Genomic DNA, 14,515 nt, shown 5'->3' on the forward strand with positions numbered 1-14,515 from the left:
TCAGTACAGGGGGAAAAGCACCATTATGGGGGCTGGAGGAATCCAAGTAGGAAGATACACTTTGCAAACATTCACTTAACAAGTTTACTTCATCAGGTTAAATGCCATTTAATCGACTGATCAAACCCTGATAAAGCCCAAGCTCATTAGGTAGGTAAGCCAACTGAGATCGACTCAGAATGGTAAATGTTCTGCTGATCGTAGCTAGGCATCTGTTGATCTACAAACATTAACATATACAAGCTGGTCTACAGATGTGTGGATGAGGAGCCTGAATCACATATCACAATTCTAAAAAAGAAACAAATACACAATCAATAGTGTGAACAATGGCATACAAATTTTCATCTGCCCCAAATAGCTGAATTTTAACTTCACTTCAAAGTCATCTGACCTTTAAGTATGAGGATTACTGGAGCTCAATAAGATGAACAAATAATGAATCTCTGCAATAAGGAGTATCAGCAGCTCCTATCCTTAGCTCTAATAATGGCCCCCATCAGGCAGTGACAATGGGCCTGAATTTTAAATATTCACAAATTCTAAATAGGAAGCCCAAGTGTTTCCTATTTAGAAAGATATGCATGAATCACATAGTCACACTCAAGCTAACAAATGATTATTCTTCATGATAAACACAGTGTTTCTCTGTCAGGAGAATAGCTTTTACTCCATCTTAATGGTATTCTGTGTCTCATAGACATGCATGTATGAACAGATGACTATTTATGCTACTTTGGTTAGAGCCTAGTTATTTCAAGAAAATCACAGGGGAGTTCCCATTGTAGCTCAGCCGGTTAAGAACCTGACATTGTCTCTGTGAGGATGCGGGTTTGATCCCTGACCTCACTCAGTGGGTTAAGGATCCTGCACTGCCAGAATCTTTGGCCTAGGTCGAAGAAGAGGCTCAGATCCAGTGTTGCCGTGGCTATGGTGTAGGCCTCAGCTGCAGCTCTGATTCAAGCCCTGGCCCAAGAACTTCCATGTGCAGCTGTTTTTTTTTTAAAAAAAAAAAAAAAGGAAAAAAAAGAAAGTCACAGGAGTACAACCCATACTTCCAAGTCCTTTGGAATGCTAATTTAAAGTGGCATTGTGGAAAAAACTAAGTTACTAAGCAATATTTTCCATCACAAAGAAGAAAGACAGGATTTAGTGATCTTAAGCCAAATTCCACTTAATGGACCAAATTAACCACAACCAAAGTAAATTTCCATCCAATCCTTGTTCATTACTTAGCAGCTGTGTCTTGCAAGTTAGGGTATTTCTTACATAGCTGCTCCTTGGGAGATCTTTACAGGGTCATTTTTTTTAAGTTTTGGCCACATCCACAGCATGTAGAAGTTCTCAGAGCAGGGATCAAACTCGTGCCACAGCATCGACCTAAGCCACAGAAGCAACAATACTGGATCCTGAACCGACTAGGCCACCAGGGAACTCCCATCATTTCTTTTTATAACAAGAGAGCAGCCTGTAACACATGCATCCTTGCACAAGGTGGTTGGCGTCTGCTCTGGTTCTGAACTCCAGAGATGTAACTAAATCTTGAATTAAACAGGATAAAGCAGAAACTATACCCACACTCCATACCTCCTTAGGACCAAGGTAATCTAGTAATTGCAGTAATAGGGAAACATGGTAGGTGCTTCCGTTAAAAAAATAAAATAGTAAATGAGCCCTTAAGTTAAGTGTATGTAAATTTTTTTGGGTTAATTTTTTTTTAATTTAAGAGTAATGATCTATGTGATAACATCCCAGAGACCACTGTAATTCCAAGCACAGCAAACACAGACGTATCGCGGAGCATAAGCGGGAGAGATGCTGACATTTCAACATGTTCAACCCCTTTAGGGACTAATAGAGGCTATCGGTGGGCAGGCCCTCTCAAGCAGCATAGCTCTTGTTCTGCTTTACTTGCTACTGTGGAGAGCTACTTGAAAAGCTGAGAAGAGAGATGTAAATTTTTAAAATGTTAGCAAACATACCAAGACCTGGAGACAAGCAGGCAAGGTTCTCTAATAGTCTCCGACTTTTCATCCCTCAAAGACTTCAATTAATTTCTCTCTGTCATTTGGTTGATGACAAGGCACAGACCAAAAGGGTAAAATGAACAGAACAAAAGAATGTGTTTCATAGGGAACCAGAAAGCCAATCTCAAAGCCATGTGAAAGTGCTCAGTTTTCTAATGGAGTCAGGCAACTTGGAGCTCCATACAAGTTATCATACTTAGAACCTGTTGGCTGTTTTTCATTATTGTGGGAAGGCATTTAGGTTAATTCATCTAGGTGATTCAGCTTTTTCCCAAACACATCCCCTCCAAGGAGAAAAAGGCTACGAAATCCACTAGCTTTTCATCTGTCACCATTACTCTGAGCTCTGAAATGTTCATAGCTTCTTAAAAAGTTGTAAAGCAGTTATTGTAAATAGCAGTTATTGACAAGGCTGAGGGTGGTAAGGAGAAGCTTGGTGCTGTTAGCACACGGAAATGGGCCCCTGAAATCCAACTGATTCTTTTTCAACCTCTGTTCTCCTGGCTTTAAGACCCATTTAGTACATAGCACTGATTCAATACGTGAAAGGAGAGGGCAGAGAGCAAGGGCCATGAGGCTTCCCAGTAAAAATGTGCCATTAAGAATAACTAGTGTGTGTTGGGGGGGTGGCGGGAATTGGTTCACATGGCCACACAGTACAATAGTTCATTATCTTTTGGACCAACGCCTCTTACTTCCATTCAGAAGAAGCAAAGATGCAAAGAAGCAAAGGCAAGAGATAAAAACGACAATCTGCTAGACTATAAACTGTTCCTGTAGACTCCTAGAAAAATCAAACTCCCTCTCTCCCTCCCCCTTCCGCCAGCCTTCTCCCCTCTGTCCCCCTCCCCCTGCCCCCCAGCCTTCCCCTCCCTTCTTCCCTCCCCCCTTCCCACCCCTTCCTCCTCCCCATCCTCCCGTCTCCCTCTCCCTCTTCCAGATAAATGTTCATTAAATGCAGGTCTAAAGAGCTTACTGGTAGCAAATTGTTTCACTATTAGTGTACGTTCAAAACTGTTTTCCAAGTCTTCTAGCTCTTCCAAAGTTGTATTTCCTATTTCCTGTCTTTCGGCTGAACAGCTTATTGCACAGTGACAATATGCCTACAATACTCTCGGCAACAAATGGTCTCTGACCATGAGGAGCTTCCAATGACATTGGCAAGAAGACGTATGTGTAATTTTAATGAAAGGTGAAAGGCAGCTGGGGTGGCAGTGAAAGAACACTCATGCTGTTGCTGGAGCACAGAGTGGGGGCACGAAAGAGGGCAGAGAAGGTTTCCTGAAGGGAATGAAGCCCCAGATGGGTCGAGTGGAAGGAGCGGCATTAACCTGGGGGAGAGACATCCAGGCAAAAAGAAGAGGAAGTGCCTAAGGCAGAGGAGCATGCAACAGCCTGACCTGTGCGCTGCCAGGAGAGGGGGTGGCAAAGTCACACTCTAGGTCATTTCACCTTTCTGGAGACTAAATGAGGAATGAAAGCAGCCAGGAAACTGTAGGTGGCCAGATGCCACTGAAATGTCCAACTTCGGGAATGCCCAGGGCAGATCTGAGGTTTAGGTCCACTGTTCTGGCTTCTACAGCCCAGGATGGCATCTCAGAAGATAAGAAAGGGCTCAGGCCTGGATTCTGCAATCTCACTAAGACGAAGGCAACCCTCCTTGCACACCCACTAGAGAACTATCCTGAGGATGTGAGAGCAGGAAACCCAGGGACCACTTGGGAAACTCAACTGCACGCAAGGTCTCTCCCTGAAGTCATCCCAACCCCTGGAATCACAGACTGCCTTGAGTGATGGTTGTAGAAGCAGCTGTCCCTGACAGACTGCACAGTGTAGGGGGTCAAGTGGCTGTCTTTGATCTGCACTCGAGGTCTGGCATAGGCGCTGCTAGTAAACAGTAGGACACAACCTGTCAAATTTGTGTTAACTATGCTGAATTTGCATTGAGCTCTCCTACAAAAAGAACCCTGGACACCACTGACTTTTGTTGCCTTCATTTTCCCTCACTTAACAGGTGCAAAAGCATCCTGCTTAAGCAGCAGCTAACAGGACGCTTCAGTAAACAGACCACGGGCCCAGTGCTGCCTACCCACATCTCCTACCAGCCTTATGGGTTTTCTTGGGTGACCTCAGGGGAACCCAAGAGCTACATCACACTGGTCATTGGAGTTTATGGATTTTAGCTCATTTCCCGATCCTCTGCAACCGCTCTTCACCCACCCCCCAGCCCAAAGAGCCCATAGCACAGCGCGAGTGCACGAAACTCCAGAAACAATGAAACGCAGCATTTGTTCCTAGCACCGGAAGGTCTCATCCTTACCTCACACTCAGCCCCCATCCCTGCCTTGCCCTGACGTCCTCAGCCTTTTTTTTTTAACCATTCAAAAAACCAAGGCTGAACATTTGTTCCCGATATCCCTTCTCTAAAATATTCTCTTCCTTTCTGTCATCAGAACCTTCTTTTTCTACAGTCAAGCTAACAAAACCTCACTCCCTCCATTTCACAGCCCAGGTCCACCCATATCAGCCCCATCCCCAGACTTATTTCCCATAATCACTATTATTCATTTTATAATAACATAGCTCACACTGTCATCCAAACCAGCTTCTCCATTTTCTCCAAGCCCAGACCAAACCTGGTACAGTTCCATGTACACGGTGACACCCACCGTGACAGAGCTGAAGGGTAGGTTCAGTGCATCTACCTGTAACAAGCAGTCAGCCCTCCATCTCTGTGGGTTCCGTGTCTGCACGTTCTGGGTCTACAGATTCAACCAGTCACGGATTGAAAACATTCGGAAAAAACTTCCAGAAAGTTCCAAAAGGTTTAACTCGAATTTGCTGCACACTGGCAACTATTTACGTGACATTTACATCATACTTCCAACTATTCACATAGCATTTACGCCGTATCAGGTATCATAAGTAATCCAGATGTGCAGATGTGTGCAGGTTATATGCAAATATTATTTTATACACAGGACTTGAGAATCTGCAGGTTCTGGTACCTGCTCGTGTCCTGGAACCCATCCCCATGGATACCAAGGGATGAGTGTAATCACACTGACAGCTATGTGGATTTCTTCAACCAGCACTTTTATTCATAAAGGTCCCAGTGTGACCCTCAAGAGCTTTTGGAAATAGAGACTGAGGGCATTTTCGAGATTTATTTAAGAGGAAAAGTCAAGACTAAGGAGGTAAGAAAGTTGGCCAATATTAAAGACACGGCAGAAACAACGACACCAAGAGTGTGCCCACTTTGCAAAAGGAAGTGTTTAATAATCTAACCCCCTTAACCTCTGATAAAGGTAGCCTCACCCTCAAGTCAATATTTTTCTGCACTAAACAGAGCGTGCTACACACCAGCGCTGGAGTGCAAGGCCAGAAGTCATTACCCTAATTATCTGGAAAACTGAACTGCTTTCTCCCATTTGCTAAAGCAGATGTGCCGTTAATATCCAGAGAAAACCCATTAAAATTATGACAGTAAAAAGTCAGAGAGTGGGAAATGCATAAAAAAATCTTGGAAGCTTTACGCTGGGGAGAGTGACAAGAAGCCACACAGTGTAAATGACCCATAAGCAGAATTGATTTTGTTTTTGATCTAAACTGTGTCTTCTATAATTGCTGTGATTTACAGGCTCAGGGCTTTAACCCATGTGCTGTTTCCGGCCACAGGAAGGAACTCTGGGTAGTCATTAAAAAACTGTCACATAAATAGCCACTTACCAGCTCACCTGGGCAGTGTAATGTTGGACAAGCAGTAAAGAATACCAGTTTTATTTATTTTACTACTTGTCCTCTCCCAGAGGAAAGAGGTGAGCTCGTAAATTTCCTGAACATTCCACCCTTAATTATCCGAACAAGCAGATCAGCGTCACAGCAAAGTCAAAAATAAAAAGTCAAAAAACTTTCAAAATCATCTTTATAATGAATTCAGACACTTCCATGCATCACCTTTCCTTAAATGATACCAGGACCACCAGCCGGAAAGATGGTAGAGCAGAGAGGTCAAATCCGCTGGTCTCAGAGTCACGGGACCAAGAGCTAAGAACTTGACTGGAAACTCACCAGTCGTATAACCTCAAGCAAGTCATTTCACCCCTATAATTTTCCATTCCCTCATCTGTAAAATGAGAAAGCTACAACTAAGTGCCTCACGGGTTTGTGGAGAAGATTAAAAAAGGCATTTGAAGTATTCGGAACCGTACTTGGCACATTGTTAATAAATATGTATTTTAGTATTGTTGGGAGTTTAAAGGCTGAGTGGAAATTTGCAGGGAGCAGGGAAGGAAAGAAGATGTAATCATGGTCAAGAATATTGCAAAGTCAAGGCCAAATGCTACTTCTTATAAAAAGGACCTGAGGAAAATGCCTGTCTCCTAATCGCTTTTGTGAAAACCAAGGTTTTTAATCAGCTACCTATTCAAGGAAAGCAAGAGAGGTGTGCTTTTCTTCCTACCTAAAAGGGTTTCCTCCCTGTGTTTCTGGAAGCCTAGTAACCTGTCACACAGGGAACCCTAGTTCAGGGCAATAGAGGACTTTAGGGCTCCCTAAACAGCAGAGAAGGTGGAATTCATACATTACCTGAGCCCAGTGGTTTTTAAATACAATCATGCATGTTTCTGGGTCAACCCCCTGTAGGCTCACAGCCTGCTGGAGTTTGCTTTCTGTCGCAACTGATGTCATCATAAGCCTTCATAAGCCAGATGCTTCTAAGTCATACTTGATTTTCACGAAAACTCGGTAAGCAGTCACTAACTTTCAAGTGTCACAGTAGAAATGTAACTTCTTCACGCTTCATTGTCACCTTTCAAAGCCTGGAATGACAATAACAAAAAACACATCCGCATTATGTTCACATTTTAAATAGAATGTTATTAAATTAAAATCGAAGCACTGACATTCTCCATGTCCAATGCTGAACAAAATATCTACAAAATAGACATTTACACTCAATCTAAAGCCTTTCTTCTGGAGTTCCTGCTGTGGTGTGGTGGGTTAAGAATCTGACTGCAGCAGATCAGGTTGCTGCAGAGGCACAGGTTTCATTCCCAGCCTGGCGCAGTGGGTTAAAGCATTGCCACAGCTGCCATGTAGGTCACAGCTGCAGCTCAGATTCAATTCCTGGCCCAGGAACTTCCATGTGCCCCAAGTGCAGCCATTAAAAAAAAAAAAAAAAGTGTTTTTTTTCTATTTCCTCTCACTAAGCTACTAAAAAAAAAAAAAAAAATGATGCTACCAAAACTACATGAATAAATTAAACACTTATTGGGTTTATTCTCTTCACTACCACCAACCACAACCTCCTAAATTATTCTTCTAAATCATTCAAATCTAGTTTCAAGAAGCAGCAAACTATGATATCAGTGTTGGGGGTTTTAAAACACCCAGAAACAGGAAAACCATTAGTTAACAGCGACTGAAATAAATGGCCTGATGTAACTTAGGGGAGTTACAACAGCACCCAGACTCCTGGGTCCAGCAATAGCCAATTTCGTCTTCCTCGGTGACTGTCCCAGTGGAATTGAAAGCATTCTCAATCATTTGGTGGCTGAAAACTAAGTTAAGGTTTCTAGCTTTCCCGACAAAGGATTACCAGTAAGCTTGACAAATCAGAAACGATCCATCAGAAACTAGATACTGCTGACTTGGTAGCACACTTATAGATGAAAAATGAATAGTGGGGACCAAATACGAAGAAAGCCTGACTCCTATAGAGCCAGCGGGGAGGATAGACACTGTGGTCACGGAGCACACAGGGACGGCGACCGGACGGGAGGCACTAACTCGGACACAAGCAGAAGAGCCCGGGCTTATCTCATCAGTCTCACCAGCCCCCACAAAAGGAAGGACCAGGTACAGTTCAAAATAGGATTTTTTACTGGACACCTCGATAGAGGGTCAGAGAAAAGTAATTACATTATAATTACCAGAGTGCTGGAAAACAGAGACTTGTAGTGTCAAAATAGAAAAACCAAAAGAAAAAAAAATGAGGTTTTTCCCAACTGAGGAACATAAAGAGGATGAACACGGGTCAATGCTTCTCCTACAAACAAGAAAGTGTGTGAAAGGGGGCTTGGGTGATGATCCAGGTGAGACGCATGGGTCAAGTTCTTGGTGGGAAGTGGGGTTAAACACTGGAAAATGGTTAAAGGAATATTCAAAACAAGTACTTCTGTGGGGGCGGGGTAGAAGACGAACCAATCTACATTACAGGATCCTGAAAATAAATTTTAGGACTTAAGAATAGAAAACTTGAAGAATGAATCATTCTGAGGAGAAAACCCTTTCTTTTTTCTTTTCTTTCTTTTTTTTTGGGGGGGGGTCTTTTTAGGGCCATGGCATATGGGGCTCTTAAGGCTAGGGGTCTAATCAGAGCTGGGTAGCCGCCAGCCTACACCACAGCCACAGCAACTCGGGATCCGAGCTGCGTCTGTGACCTATATACCATAGTTCATGGCAACGCCGGATCCTTAACCCACTGAGCGAGGCCAGGGAGCAAACCTGAACTCCAGAAAAACCTTTCTTAAGGAGAATGTAAGAGGGTTAAGGGATGAGCGAGAGAGAGGCCTGCTGGCAGCCTGCACAAACTGTACACCCGAGGGAATGGGCTGACATGTACCGACAGTGCCTATGTTTTATTATATAAATTACTAAATTCCCCAATGGATTGACCACTGGAGTGGTCAATCTAGGCAGGCAGGGTATGTGTTGTCAGACACAGACACACACACACACACACACTTCCTATGATCCCACAGCCATCCTCATCACCTCACTTTGGGTAGCAGGCTGACCTTTACAGATCATCTCAGTGTTGTTTTAGGTGATAAGAGATAGAACAAGTTCCTATTCAACGTCCTGTTGTCCTAAACACTCTATTTCTTTGAAAATGTCAAGGGCTCTTATCCAGGTGGCATAATGATAGTAATGAGTAAAATCAGAGTGTTTGGTTTATTTCGGAGAATGAAAAAAAGCAGAAGACTCTGAGATTCCTTCCAGTTCTGAGAATCTCAGATTCCTCTTCTTCTCTCTCTCTCTTTTTTTTTTTGTCTTTTTTAGGGCCGTACCCACAGCATATGAAGGTTCCTAGGCTAAGGGTTGAATCGGAGCTGGAGCCGCTGGCCTACACCACAGCCATAGCAACTCGGGATCCAAGCCTCATCTGCGACTTATACCACAGCTCTCAGCAACGCCAGATGCCAGATCCTTAACCCACTGAGTGAGGCCAGAGATGGAATTTGCATCCTCATGGATGCTAATCAGATTTGTTTCCACTGAGCCATGATGGGAACTCCCTCAGATTCTTCTTCGAAGGTATGAAGGGAACTTAAATCATGTCAATTGCTTCCAAATCCAAAATAGAAACAGACTTTCTAAGTGTCTTTAGGTTAGTTCTCAAAGGGACTTCAGGTGCAGTTTTTTCAGATAGTGAGACTGAAGTACAGACAGGATAAATATCTTAGCCAAGGCCATAAACTTACAAGCTAGTTTTGGTGGAAATGGAGCGTCTCTTGGTTCCCAGCAGTGTGCTTTCTACAAAACTATTTTCTCCTTTCTCCTAATCTCTGGCCCTAGTCCCTTAAGGAATATGTATCTTCTCTGAGAAAAGCACATCTCACATGCATCACTTGGCAGATGTTTATCCAATCACACTCTTGAGGCAGATGCCTGAAATATCTACATATTCTGAGAGCACAGAAACCACAACATGCAGAGAACTTGGGAGAGAAAGGAGAGGGTGAAGCCCGTCCCCAGCAAGCCACGTCTGGGCAGGGAAAGGCCAGGCCAGGAGACCCTGTCAACAGCCCAGAGGCCAGGTGGCTCTTTGCACTGTCTCTGTCACTCCCAGCTTAAAGTGTTGCAGCACAGGCATGTCCCCAGGGCATTGGAAAGCTGAACGAAATAGGTGGCCCTGCATTTACGAGGTGAACAATGTTTAAAGATGAATTTCCTCAAGCATCAAGGTTTCCAACATATTTCTGCATTTTCCTGTTATCAGCCTTTCCTTTGTCCAATTCCAACCTTTTTTTTTGGGGGTCTTTTTTTTTTTTTAGGGCCACACCTGAAGCATATGGAGGTTCCCAGGCTAGAGGACAAATGGGAGCTGTTCCGCTGGCCTACACCACAGCCACAGCAATGCCAGATCCAAGCTGCATCTTCGACCTACACCAGAGCTCACCGCAACGCCGGATCCTTAACCCACCGAGCGAGGCCAGGGATCAAACCTGCATCCTCATGGATGCTAGTCAGATTCATTTCCAATAAGCCACGGCGGGAATTCCCAATTCCAAGCTTTTTATTGAACTCTTAGACAACAGCTAAAAGCCCCGAGTGAAGAGGACAGAGGACAAAACTAAGCAAAAGGCTGAGAACAGGTAGGGGAGGTAATATTGCTGGACAGATGTCACGCTCTGCTCTCCCAGCCTGAGGCATCTGAGGCTGGGAAGGGCTACAGCACAGCTGCCACATTTGACACACGTGCAACTGGTTCCTCCCGTCAATACACACATGCACGTCGACTCGAAGCTCATGCCTGAGAAGAAGCTCTAGAAATCACTCAGCCCCTAATGAGCGATTTCTTCCCCTTTCTTCGAACAAACCACCACCAACAAAAAATACCCAAAGGGCTCTTTTACCAACAGTGACTGCACGTGGTGTTGTGATGTGATCGTTGAGTTTTTTTTGGTCTTGGAGGGAAGAGATGAACATCAAAATGTATGTATGTATGTACGTATGCATGTATGTGTGTGCTATCTAATATATGTATGCACTGTGTATATATGAAGTTATATATGTATATACATATGTATTACAGGTGTGTGCTATCCACATATATGTATGCACATGTATACACACATGTGCGTGCATGTGTATGTACATATGTACTAATATGTACTGTGTGCTATCTACACATATGTATGTACTATGCATGTATGTGTGTACGTGTGTATGTATGTACATATGGGTGTACAAATGTGTGCTGTGATATACTGTGTAATATGTATGTACATGTGTGTGCATGTGTATATATGTATGTGCATGTGAATGTTATGTACATATGTATGTACGTACGTATGGTATGTGTGTACATATGACTTGCATATATGTGTGCACTGTGTACATAAGTATATATGTACATGTGTAGGTATGTGTCTAAGTATGTGTATGTATGTTGCTATGAAATATGTATGTGTATACATATGTATTGTGTCACACATGTATGTACATGTGTGTGCTATATAGATATGTGTATGTAAATGTATGTGTGTACGTGTGTGTATATTACATGTGTATATGTGTGTTTAGTGTGTGTGTATATATGTACTGTGTACATATGTATGTACGTATGTATGATGATACATTAGCACAGGTTCAATACTGCAAAAACAGAATGGACTATATTTCCAAAGACATTACTGAGTAATCACATTTATATACCTCATTAATATTGCATATAGAAATTTTTCCATCAGTAGGAAATGAAAACTTCTATTAAATATTGTTGAAGACAGAGATAACTAATACAAGAATTACATGTATTTTTATTTCCCCTTTTTTGAAAGCATGTGATATCTTTTTTTTTTTTCCTTTGTAGGGCCACACCCACTACATATGGAGGTTCCCAGGCTAGGGGTAGAATCGGAGCTACAGCTGCCAGCCACAGCCACAGCAACACCAGATCGGAGCCGTGTCTGTGACCTACACCACAGCTCACGGCAATGCCGGATCTTTAACCCTCTGAGCGAGGCCAGGGATCAAACCCACATCCTCATGGTTCCTAGTTGGATTTATCTCCGCTGCACCACAACAGGAACTCTGCATGTGATATCTTTTATTTGACTAGGGAAAAAGCACCATGTAAATGCTTCCGCACCACAGAATTATAAACTATAATATATAATCGTAAAAGCCTGGGTCCTGTCATCTAGATCATATCCCTTCCCAACGTAAAAATTCCTTCAACCTCATTCCCACCTTATCTAATTTCAGGCTCTTGCAAAAACCACAATACTTAGGAAAGCTATAAATGTGTCAAAACCACATTTTATCCCTGAACAATCCATGACTATATTTTAATATAGCCTTCTTTCACTATCAGGCTGAACTTACAATGTACACATTTTGGCATTTAATTATGTATTATCTCATATCATCCTTCCATTCTTTTACATATTTAAATATCTTCTGTAATGGATTATAAAAATTCTTGAAGGAGAAGAAATGGATGACCACCTTAAGGGCAGACACAGCCAAGGGACACTTTTATTAAGGGAAAGGCAATGATATTTGCAGATCTAATGAGAAGGAATTGACAAAGATGGAAATCTGAAGATGCAAAAAAGCAAACAAAAGGATTCTGATGGAGCAAGAGAAGCAGAAGACAGGTGAGGTCAAGGGCAGAGGCAGGAGAGGCCTGGAGACAGAGAAGCAGAGGCAACCTTTTCACAGCAAGTCACCAAGCCTTGAACTTGAACTCCCCTCCCACCTTCCCTCCTGATATTCCTCTGCTTGGTTTGTGGAAATGGTCAGAGAGTTTAGATGGATTTAAAGTGGGGAGCAAGGTATCAGGGCTAAGAGTTTTTAGTTCAGTTTTCAAAGCATGGAAGTCAGAAAACCAAACATCCCTACTGGGGACTTTGGCTCTGACAAGGAGACAGGGCCCAGGACTCTAGACTCATCAGCTCAAACCAGCGGGAGACTTTTGTTTTTGAACTTGCTTAGGGGAGTAGTTAGGATGAGATGGTCATTTCTTAGGACTCTTCCACCTCAAAAGTCATTATCTGACGTGCTTTATTGTAACTGTTATACCCAATGGGGCAGGCTCATCAGAAAATCATGACAGAAGTGTGATGGCCACGGCACAAAATCTCTGTGAAAATTCTGATTGTAAAAGGGATTCTATCCATATTCATTTTTATGATTGAAGCATATTTCACTTAAGGAACCCTTAGCACAGAAACCAACCATCTCAAATATAATTTGTGGTTGGTTGGTTTGATATTTTGAGAGGCTTAGTAGAAAAACACATTGTTTTATAATGCACTTTGGAAGGCTCTGAATTGGCTGCTATTAAATACATAAAGCATCTATCACTCTCAATGTGCTTATCATGTAAAGTTCCATCTAAGGGTGGAGACTCCAAATATTGGGAAAACCTGAAAAGAGGGGAACCCTGTGCCCTCAGTTATAACTAACAGCAGTGGTGGGGCGGATTCATTTTGGGTCCAACTACATCAGACAACCTCTACTTAATAAAATCCTATTAAAACTAAATCCTGCCTGTGCTCTAATCCTCTGGCCCAGTTTCCTTTTCTCTCTTGCAGGCATATCACATGGCAATGCTGGTTGCAGGAAACAAAGCAAGAATCTACTTGCCTCTGACTCTCCAGGACCTTGTTCTAAGCATCCTTCAACTTCCCATGGTTTGTGGTTTAGTCACTGTTCCCTATCCATCATTCCAGTGACGCCTTCCTTGTTTTGTTCCCCGAGTGGTAGGTCACCAGGTAATACAGAGCGTGTACCCTGAGAAAAGTCCTGCCATATGTACCTTCCAAGTGATTCCAGGCTTTGATAAATGCACGCCTCACAATAGTAACGAGATTGCAGAAAACTATTCATAGTCATAATGCCATGAACTAATTCCACCATGTTTTACATCTGAATTTCACTAGAACAAGCTGCCAACTAGGTCATATCCAAGTGCCATGCAAGTGACTGATAAGCAGAATAAAGCGAGATAAGAAATTAAAATCAATATTCAAATTCATACCTAAAATTGGTTATGGGGCTTAATTTTTAAGGCTGTTTAAGAAACTAAACCCCTAGTAACAAGGATTTGGAATGTGAAAATTACAGCAAGTGTTGAGACATCAGCTCATTGGTGACTGAACGGGGAAGTCTCTTATACACATGGAGTGATTTGCTCAAACATGAAAACTGGACCCTTCTTGGGGAAAGTCTCCTCAACAATTCATCCTATCAATATAACTTGGTACTACGTGCTGTCCTTTTATATCACAACTCTGTTGAAAGCTATGAAGGCACAACTCAGTTACAATATCTGCTATAAACCCCTAAAATATAGCTAAGGTAAATTCAGAAGTACGATTGTCTGACAAACTCTATGGGATAGTACTTTAAAGCAGAGATTTGAGGTAGATGCTCTGAGTCTCCAAGAAGAATCCTGTGATACGAATCAAGTTCTTCTCAACAAATGTTCCTGGAAAAAAAATAGGTGAGCTGTTGACCAACATGTCTTGGTCACCTTCCCCGGAAAAAGGAGGTGCCTTGGGAAGGTGACACTGTTTCGTCTTTATAGCTCTAGCAATCGGAATTTGTTCCCTACCAGCAGTCTCTAAACACCTTTATGTAAAAAATTTCAGATATGCAACCTGTGGTGTAACTAAGATGATGTGATGATTATCTTTGGGAACAGCAACATGACATTTTCAAAAATGTCTTTCATCCATGCACGGTTGAAG

At 42.6% G+C, this 14,515-nt stretch overlaps 1 protein-coding gene across 3 annotated transcripts in view; it reads right to left on the reverse strand.

Annotated features, from left to right (window-relative positions):
* The window catches only part of FHIP1A (FHF complex subunit HOOK interacting protein 1A), a 272,404-nt gene that overhangs the window by 92,359 nt on the left and 165,530 nt on the right, over positions 1-14,515 (reverse strand). For all 3 annotated transcript variants that reach the window (XM_047798353.1, XM_047798351.1, XM_047798352.1), the window contains one exon: positions 6,615-6,847. In XM_047798353.1, the coding sequence (XP_047654309.1) occupies positions 6,615-6,719 (105 nt within the window). In that variant the 5' untranslated portion in view covers positions 6,720-6,847. The remainder of the gene's footprint in view (positions 1-6,614; positions 6,848-14,515) is intronic.

This window comes from Phacochoerus africanus, chromosome 10, assembly GCF_016906955.1.
Source record: "Phacochoerus africanus isolate WHEZ1 chromosome 10, ROS_Pafr_v1, whole genome shotgun sequence".
NCBI lineage: Eukaryota > Metazoa > Chordata > Mammalia > Artiodactyla > Suidae > Phacochoerus > Phacochoerus africanus.